Source organism: Limulus polyphemus, unplaced genomic scaffold (genome assembly GCF_000517525.1).
Source record: "Limulus polyphemus unplaced genomic scaffold, Limulus_polyphemus-2.1.2 Scaffold5482, whole genome shotgun sequence".
Taxonomy (NCBI): domain Eukaryota; kingdom Metazoa; phylum Arthropoda; class Merostomata; order Xiphosura; family Limulidae; genus Limulus; species Limulus polyphemus.
In genome coordinates this window covers 53,367-63,616 of record NW_013671092.1, presented here as the reverse complement: position 1 = coordinate 63,616, position 10,250 = coordinate 53,367, and the positions used below count along the sequence as shown (strand labels likewise).

The 10,250-nt window shown below is 35.1% G+C and overlaps 1 protein-coding gene across 1 annotated transcript in view; it reads right to left on the bottom strand.

Annotated features, from left to right (window-relative positions):
• Positions 1-682: 682 nt before the first annotated feature.
• The window catches only part of LOC106472640, a gene marked incomplete at its 3' end in the record, with an annotated part of 19,841 nt that continues 10,273 nt past the window's right edge, over positions 683-10,250 (bottom strand). The window contains exons 2-4 of the mRNA XM_013933294.2: positions 7,391-7,886; positions 5,777-5,810; positions 683-811 (exon numbers count right to left, since the gene is read on the bottom strand). Of these exons, the coding sequence (XP_013788748.2) occupies positions 683-811; positions 5,777-5,810; positions 7,391-7,831 (604 nt within the window). The remainder of the gene's footprint in view (positions 812-5,776; positions 5,811-7,390; positions 7,887-10,250) is intronic.

Genomic DNA, 10,250 nt, shown 5'->3' with positions numbered 1-10,250 from the left:
AATCCGATGATAAATTCCAGTTTCCTGTGACACAAGCAGATGATAATGGTGACACATTCCTCCTGGATGGTACGCCAGTCCATCGCAAGTTATCCCCAGTACAAAGTTGGGTAAACTGAAGAAACTGGGTTAAAGTGTCTTGCTCTAGGACACAATAACATTTCTCGTGCCTCGAATGTAGTCTTTAGACTTCGAGTCCAAAGCAGCAACCTCCAGTCCACGTTGCCCCGTTTGTTGAAGTAATGATTGTAAATTAATATAACATTCACAATATTCTGTAATACAAGCCCAATGGACCCTGTTTATATAATAATTTTAACATCGAGCCACGTAAGTAACCTTCAAGATGTGAATATAACAAATGAACTGCGTTTTAATGAAAACGGAACACGGGAAAACTTCAGAGTATAATCATTTGTCAGATACAATATTTTCGTCCTTTAACACACACACCAGATCTATCTACAATAGTTTCATCAGTCTTCCCTAAACGCTCTTTCAAACTGGAACATCACGAAGATTCCAATAGAAAATGCAGGTTTTATTTTACATTTATAACGAATATTTCATTGATCCTTTTTACTACGCCAACGGTATCACAACATTACCTCTGGTGATTGGTTCTATATAAAAATAACACATATACCCCTAATGCACCCCCACCCCACCCCCGAGACAGTACAGTCTCGATTTTTACGTACCCCTCTGGAGTCATTCCGATGATTCAAAGCTCTATGATGGTCGTGTCCATCAAAAAAGGACCTGTGGCCAATAGACAGTCGACGTTTCTCTGGTTCCAGGAACTGCCTTCCTAAAAGGATAACAGAAAAATCTAGTTTAAAATGTATTCACCAAGAACAACTACTTTCGTGCGTTTGGAACTTAAAAAAACAACAAAGCGTGACGACAAAGAACACGATTGTGTATTATTACTGATCTTGTATATTTCTTTCTTGTTTGCGTTTCGTATGATTTCAGGGAAAAGATGGAGTCTAGTAGTTATGTTTTTTGTTTTTGAATTTTGCGCAATGCTATACGACGGCTATCTGCACTAGCCGTCCCTAATTTAGCAGTGTAAGACTAGAGGGAAGGTAGTTAGTCATCACACCCACCGGCAACTCTTGGGCTACTCTTTTACCAACGAATAGTGGGATTGGCCGTCACAGAAGAAGTGAAGTAAATATGTGACGGATATAAAGAAGTGAACAACTGATATAAAATGTGAACAATAATTCTGGGCGAAGGATAAACGGATAAATATAAAGCTCAAGTACAGTAACAATTACTGAGCTATATCAATATTTTGTACGGATCCGTGGAAGAAAATACGACATAAAACTAAAACCATCCCACTGATCTGTAAGACTTGGCAGGAGTTTCAGAGAGTTAGTTTTCACTTCTACGATTTTAAAGTTTCACTGTTACAGAAACTTGCCCCCCCCCCTCAGTAGCACAGCGGTATCTCTGCGGACTTACAAAGCTAGAATTCGGGTTTCGATACCCGTGGTGGGCAGAGCACAGATAGCCCATTGTGTAGCTTTGTGCTTAATTCCAAAGAAACAAACAAACTTTTAAAGAAATACAACGCTAGAATCCGGGTTTCGATACCCGTTGTGGGCAGAGCACAGGTAACCCATTGTGTAGCTTTGTGCTTAATTAAAAACAAACCTTTAAAGAAAAACACAACAGCTAACTGGTAGGTTTACGTCTTTGTGTGACGCGCCTGCGCTAAAGACAAATCTTCTAACTTCTGGCTTTCGCATTATTCGGAAATGTTACCTCAAAAGAAATATCATACTTAACTACTTCTAATACGATTTACTTTACGTTAACGCCACTGTTATCTGTAAGTTTATTATAATTTTGTTCAGTTCCGGTAATCCCGTGTCTTACTTAAAATTATTTAAAAAAATGATGACCTCTAGGCCACCACAGACTTTCACATACCCTATAAAACTACCAAGAAAACTGTTATAGTGTACTAACACTATCAAAACTGTTCCAATAAAGCTTTACAATAAATTAATTCCTCTGTAAACTAGAAAACCTTACATAAAATCCCACAAACGTCTAGTAGGAGCTAGGACTATAAATTCCATAAACGTCTAGTGGGAGTTAGGACTTGAAATCCCACAGACGTCTAGTAGGAGGTAGGCCTAGAAATACGATGTACAGATAAATCTATATGCTTTAGGTAAGTTTGTAAAGCTCTGTTTTATACAAGTATAATGGCACTAAACATTCAGTTTCTCGAAAGTTCGGCATATATTAGAGAAATTTAATAAACACCATCTGCGTGTGTTAGTTTGGACAGACGCTTCAAAATGCTACATTTTCAATAGTTCTTTAATAAATTAATAATTAAAAACTTTCGTTAGCAGTTCGAAATATCATCTTCAAAATGTATTCAAACACAACAATTATCAGAGAAGTAAAACTTAATTTACCAGTTTTCAAGCATTCTCGGACAATTATAATTTAGTTTAAACTATACAGTTAAGCATCTTAAAGTTTGAAATCATGTTTATTCACGGCACCATGTTTATCATGAAATCATGTTTATTCATGAAATCATGTTTATCATGAAATCAAGTTTATCATGAAATCATGTTTATTCATGAAATCATGTTTATTCAACAAAAACGCCAAACACAAATTTAAAAAAAACAAAACTGTTTAACTTTATTTCAAGTTGCGCGAGCAAGCCTTTAGACACACCAGTCATATTGCACTGGTTATTTTTGTCCTTTTTTACGGTTATAGTAATCATTGTAACCCCTGTAAAACCGTTTTTTGGCATTACAGTAGTGCCATGATGCAAACCCATAAAACTGGTCTGTGACATTATTTTTTAATTATCTTTAATATAGTTAAGTATTCCTATTGGTTACTAACGTTATCTTAATATAATTCTTATCAGGTCATATATTAAGTATTGATATTACTAACGTTATCTTAATATAATTCTTATCAGATCATATATTAAGTATTGATATTACTAACGTTATCTTAATATAATTCTTATCAGGTCATATATTAAGTATTGATATTACTAACGTTATCTTAATATAATTCTTATCAGATCATATATTAAGTATTGATATTACTAACGTTATCTTAATATAATTCTTATCAGATTATATATTAAGTATTGACATTACTAACGTTATCTTAATATAATTCTTATCAGATCATATATTAAGTATTGACATTACTAACGTTATCTTAATATAATTCTTATCAGATCATATATTAAGTATTGACATTACTAACGTTATCTTAATATAATTCTTATCAGGTCATATATTAAGTATTTATATTACTGACGTTATCTTAATATAATTCTTAATAATCCGTCTCTTATTGCGTACCAAAATGCATCTTTTACACTATCTTGTTTTGTCACAATCAATAAGTAAAATTCTAATTAGAAAATTTCTAATACATATTTTCGAGCAAACATGCTTGGCACAACAGCCACATGTTTACATATACACGTACGTATGGAACGAACAAACTCAATATCATTATTAGCTACTAGTGTCGTCGTACAAATCTTAATGTGCGTGTTTTCTTATAGCAAAGCCACATCAGGCTATCTGCCATGTCCACCAAGGGGAATCGAACCCCTGATTATAGCGTTGTAAATCCGAAGACTTACCATTGTCCCACCGGGGAACACAAATCTTAACAAGCTGGTCTCTCAGATAACAGTCTCATTCGGTTAACGTTTTTATCAATGACTTAGTCAAGTTGATGAAAGATTACATACCAGGAAGCTGCAATACTCACCCAGTGGGAGGGTGAGCAAAACCTGAAAGTTAATTTTCGACTGCAATATTAGAACAGATTTATTTAAACATAAGCAAAACTTGGGTGCTAATTTAACTTGAATGTTAGACATCCCCCATCCTAAATTGAGCAAAACGTAGGTGCTAATTTTAATAGCAACGTTTGACAGCTTCCATCCCAAAGTGAGCAAAACCTGGTTGCTTATTGTAACTGCAAACTTAGACATCTTCGAACCCTCTTTCCTATTAAAGAATGTATACATGTAAAATCTATACCAATAACGTGACATAAGAACGAGAAATACTTGTTAAGATTTAAATGTGAAATTTGAATATATTACATTAATTATTTGAAAAATAATTGAAGCCAAATGTTTATGGTAAGAATAAAAACAGATAAATGTTCATTACATTTAGTCGAAGGTAAATCGTTACAGGAAAAAGAGGATGACGGGTAATTGTTTTCCGGATCAGCACCCTACCGGAAACAGATGATTCGGAGAGTTTTTATGGTTAGCAGCAGCACTGAAATATTTCTACAGAAAACCTATTATTACATTTTAATCTAAAGACAGGAACACTATAATTTTCAAATTGTCTTGACTGATGTGGTCAATTACACTATTCTCCTTCCAACTCCATTGGTCAACTACGTTACTGTCCTTCCAATTTCTATGGTGAACTACGTTATGCTCCATCTAGCCCCATTGGTCAACTACGTTACTGTCCTTCCCATTCCTAAGGTCAACTACGTTATGCTCTATCTAGCCCCATTAGTCAACTACGTTACTGTCCTTCCCATTCCTAAGGTCAACTACGTTATGCTCCATCTAGCCCCATTGGTCAACTACGTTATTGTCCTTCCAATTCCTAAAGTCAACTACGTTATGCTCCATCTAATCCCATTGGTCAACTACGTTACTGTCCTTTCAATTCCTAAGGGTAACTATGTTACTGTCCTTTCAATTCCTAAGGTCAACTACGTTATGCTCCATCTAGCCCCATTGGTCAACTACGTTACTGTCCTTCCAATTTCTATGGTGAACAACGTTATGCTCCATCTAATCCCATTGGTCAACTACGTTACTGTCCTTTCAATTCCTAAGGTCAACTACGTTATTCTCCATCTTGCCCCATTAGTAAACTACGTTACTGTCCTTCCAGTTCTTATAGTCAACTACGTCAATTTACGATGCTAAAATTAGGGGTTCGATTCCCATCGGTGGACACAGCAGATAGCCAGATGTGGCTTTGCTATAAGAAAACACATACTCCAGCCCCCATCCCAAATAGTAGCCTCGATAATATTGTTATCTTTCGGTATTTTTCTATTTAATTACTGATGAGAAGAAGTTGGCGTATTGGAGTTTAGTTAGAAAAAAAAATCTAACTTGAGCAAACCTTTTCGTTGTTTGGGTAGGCTACGCTGCCACGCGCGCATGTGTGTGTGTGGGTGGGGGGGGGGGGGAGTTGCTCTGGTTGGGAAGAATCAGTCTCTGTATAAATAACCTCCCCACACTGACACACTTATATCTTTCTTTGCTCTCTCTGTCTCTTCTTTTTACATATACTGTATGATATTGGTATGAGTTGGTGAGAATAATGTTCTGTGAGGGACATTTTCCTATTGTACACGCCGCCCCTGGCTAGATATAATTGGATAGGTAGAAAGATTCAATTCTCTATTTTTAGTAAAAACTGTAAAAAAAAAAGAGGTGAAGGTAAAAAAATAATGATAGTAACTACACCGGAAAGTAATGTGAATAACAACAATAGTAACTACACCGGAAAGTAATGTGAATAACAACAATAGTAACTAAACCGGAAAGTAATCTGAATAACAAGAATAGTAACTAAACCGGAAAGTAATGGGTTAAAGTTTAAACTTCAAAATTTTTAAATTGTTTATTTTGACTGATCATTTGATGACATCGAACTAGGTAGTAAATAATATATGGGTCATAAAAACCAATAATTTAACGTACCTGGAAGTTGAGCACCAGAGGTCGCTCCAAATCTCTATACAAAAAGTTATAAAAATGAATTAAAAAAATATTACACTCACTTCTGAGAGATAAAATTAAATTAAGTAAGAAATTACATTGAAAAAGACATAATATCATCATATTCTTAGAAAATATACTCTTATAGTTAAAAAAAAAACGATATACGCCCGTTTAAAGTTATTTTCAATTTTCATACAGAAAAACGTGAGAAAAGCTTTTCCACTTATATCTCTATTTCAGAAATTTTGTAAACAAAACACTTATTCTGGAAGGCTTGTGCTACCTGAATTTACTAAGAGAAAAAAACAAGCGTCTGAGAGTGGAAAGTACAAATATATTAACTTGTAAACACGTATAGTTATATTAAAACGATTTTAGAGCCTCACTACGTCGTCACAGTCCATATCACCAAGGTCATGCTGTATCTGACGGCGGTGCATCTTGATAATAGGTTCCACCGCGAAATGCTCCATCGTAAGGCTGTCATGTTCCCTGCAGCTTTCCATACTTTATTTTGTTGAGCGAGGACGACGGTTTCCCAGCACCCGTTTCAACAGTCCAATCACACAGAAATCTACAGCCGTTGCGTCCAGCGACTTTAACGGTATGTCTGCATACGGAATAGCACGAACACCCATTTCTCATCTTCATTTGCTTAAGGTATGTGGCGTTGGAACTTATATGTCGTGGAAGTACTTTTTGTATATGTGTGTCGCTCTTCCAGATGGAGATTCTTCTTGAATATGTTGCGCACTGTTGCCTAGGACTCGTGGGTGGCTTTTACTACTAGTCTTTGTGTTCGACTGTTTTTTATCTGTTATAAGACGTCGCACTTTGCTTGCCATGGCTGGAGTACGTCTTGTTGCAGGTCTCTTTTTTAATGGTCCTGGTACCTTAAACTGATCCATATTCCTTTGTTTTCCAATCTCATTAAGTCAAGGGATGTAAACATCTTTATGATCAGAGTGTATGAATATTTGACGTCAGAAAGGAACGTAACCTACCCTTCCTAAAAGCATCAATTTTCAGTAGCATCACGCTATTTATTTAACGTCGAACAATGTTCAAATGTAGTTATGATTCATGTCGTTCCACCGCGACTTTACATTGGCTGTGGTTGTCACGTAACTTGCAAACTTGCATATTCAAAATCACTTTAATATAACAAACCCAACCCTTTTTATATCACAAAATTGTAATTTTCTTCAACTCTGGTAACAGTTATATCCCAGAACGCGTCATTTCCGGCACTTTTTAACATTTTATTTAAAAGAACTTTCGAAAAAAAAAAGACCCAGTTTCTTTTTCACTACTATCATTGAAATATAATTACATCACAGGATGAAAAATAAAAACCATAGAAACTTAAATAAGAGCGCCTTAACCAAAAAGTGATAGGATCAGAGAATTAAACACTCTTTATAACGACACTTTAGATAAACAATATTTGAAGAAAAGTAGCAAGTGACAAAGATTAAAAGAGAACCAACGTGATTTTTAGGCTTAAAGAATAACATTAGTACAAAATCTGTATATTTTTGACAAATTTGAGTTATGCTGCTGTAACATTGGCGGATATAATTGTTTACTTACTCTCACTGCAATGTCAGCAGACACTGAATTGGATCTATTGCGAATCAATCCCATTACTTTAGATACTGGCCCAGATTTGCTCTCAGATCCAGATCTCGGGCGCTTGTAATCTAAGGAATCAGCTTGGTTGACACTGTTGGGGCTGCGGTAGATAGGAGGCAAACTGTGGACCGATGACTTTGGAGAGTTTATTCCATTGCCGTTAGAGGTCCTCACGGTCGAGTTTAAAGTTGGCCGATACCTTCTACTGTCGGATTTCGAGCGAGGTCGAAATGACTCAAAAATGTGCGTCTTTCTGGAGGGATCAACTTCTGTAATTGAGTTTTCCCCGGAAGACATTCTCAACCGACTCTGGTTGGCGGCCATCTTTGGATTGCCAGCAGAGAAAGACTGCGCCCTATTCCTGGTGTTCGAGTCTCCATCTTGCATTGACAAGGACATCTCGTCAGAACTCGTCGGTCAGGAACGTGAACAGAACGGTAGATTGACTCTCCTACTGAATTATAAATACGAAAAACGTTGAGACAAATAAGCTATTAGGATGAATATCTTGTAACAGCAGGAACAAAATGCAACACAAGGTGTCTTATTTAATATTATAATGATAGTACAAAGGTGTTGCCCTCTAACCACAGACCTCAAAACAAACAACGAAAACTATAACAAATTTCTACAAAAAGAACATACACTTTAGTGACTGGCAACAAACTTGCAATGAATGAAACAGTTGTGTTAATAACTGTTTCTGTTGGCAAAAGTATATATATATATATATATATATAGATTCCTTCTTTGTGGTGCGTAAGCATCGATATCAAAATATAAAATGCAGTGCTTGTTCTCCTTAACGCCTCCCAGTGGCACAGCGGTATGTCTGCGGAGTTAAACGCTAGAAACCGGGTTTCGATACTCGTGGTGGGCAGAGCACAGATAGTCCTTTGTGTAGCTTTGTGCTTAACTACAAACAATACCCGCCAATATAGAAAACATATCAGGGTTGTTTTTGCGCACATTCATTTTAGAAACAAATCATAACTGGTCCTTCTGGCTTAGAGTTTTCGTTGAGTTATATGTTAAACTCGTGAATTGTTAAAATACCACGTGCGTGTGGTTTGGAGTATGTTTAAAATACCACCTCCCCTAGTTTAGCGCGGTTAACGCGTTTCTGAAAAACGCCATACTAAATGAGAACGCGCTATAGGAAAACCAATTTCGCGTAGGAATACATGTAATAAATAAGTGGCAACAAATAATTTCCTAATCACACACATCACATTTATAACTAACAAATAAAAACTTACTACAATATAATAATGACCGCAGTAATAATGATCAACAAGCAAGAAAGGTGATAAACTAACAAATAAAAACTTACTACAATATAATAATGACCGCAGTAATAATGATCAACAAGCAAGAAAGGTGATAAACTAACAAATAAAAACTTACTACAATATAACAATGACCGCAGTAAGAATGATCAACAAGCAAGAAAGGTGATTATCTAACAAATAAAAACTTACTACAATATAACAATGACCGCAGTAAGAATGATCAACAAGCAAGAAAGGTGATTATCTAACAAATAAAAACTTACTACAATATAACAATGACCGCAGTAAGAATGATCAACAAGCAAGAAAGGTGATATCTGAGTAGCAAAAAAAAACAAACAAACAAAACCACAAGAAAGAATCCTCAATAGCCTACCATCAAATTTAAATTATTTTAGACAGTATTAGAGTAAATTAATCTATGAGACCTTGAGCATGGTCAAATACATCAATCGAAAAGGTTTGACTTCCTGAGTCCATAACTGTAATTAGATCTCAAATCGGTCAAGAGATGACGGAGCTATGAGCTAAAAGTTTGTAATTGATAAACTCAGAGCCTATCTATGAGCCGTTATGCCGCGGCTAAAGAACAAGTCAGTTCTGAACTTTACTTTTACTTCAGTGGCTGTTTATATGACATTATTAAATGTTAGATCAAAATATTGAACAAATCTACTCTTGCAAGACGCCTCAAACCATTTTTGTATTTTTCAGATTTTGATAACGCAAAGGCTAACCTTGTTTGTTAATTTTGACATTTCTAAATTTAGATCAATACTGTCCCTTTGAAGCTAATGACACGTGTCACATTAGCCATCTTGTAGAGAATGTGACACAGTCTGTGAGGCACATAGTACACAGTGCATACTGTGAGATAACTTGAGAATGTGATACAGTCTGAGACACACAGTACACAGTATTCCATATGTAAAAAAAACTCGAACATGTGACACAGAGTACACATATACTGTAAGAAATTACTTGTCGAAATCTCTCGTGTGGATGAGTATCAATACACTTTCACTGACCTTGAAGTATTAGCGTAAAAATACTTTCAGATAAGTAATGTTACAAACTAGAGTATATAGAGATAAATAATGTTACAAACTAGAGTATATAGGGATAAATAATGTTAGAAACTAGAGTATATAGAGATAAATAATGTTACAAACTAGAGTATATAGAGATAAGTAATGTTACAAACTAGAGTATATAGAGATAATTAATGTTACAAACTAGAGTATATAGAAATAAGTAATGTTACAAACTAGAGTATATAGAGATAAATAATGTTACAGACTAGAGTATAAAGAGATAAGCAATGTTACAGACTAGAGTATATAGAGATAAGTAATGTTACAAACTAGAGTATATAGAGATAAGTAATGTTAGAAACTAGAGTATATAGAGATAAATAATGTTACAAACTAGAGTATAAAGAGATAAATAATGTTACAAACTAGATTATATAGGGATAAGTAATGTTACAGACTAGAGTATATAGAGATAAGTAATGTTACAAACTA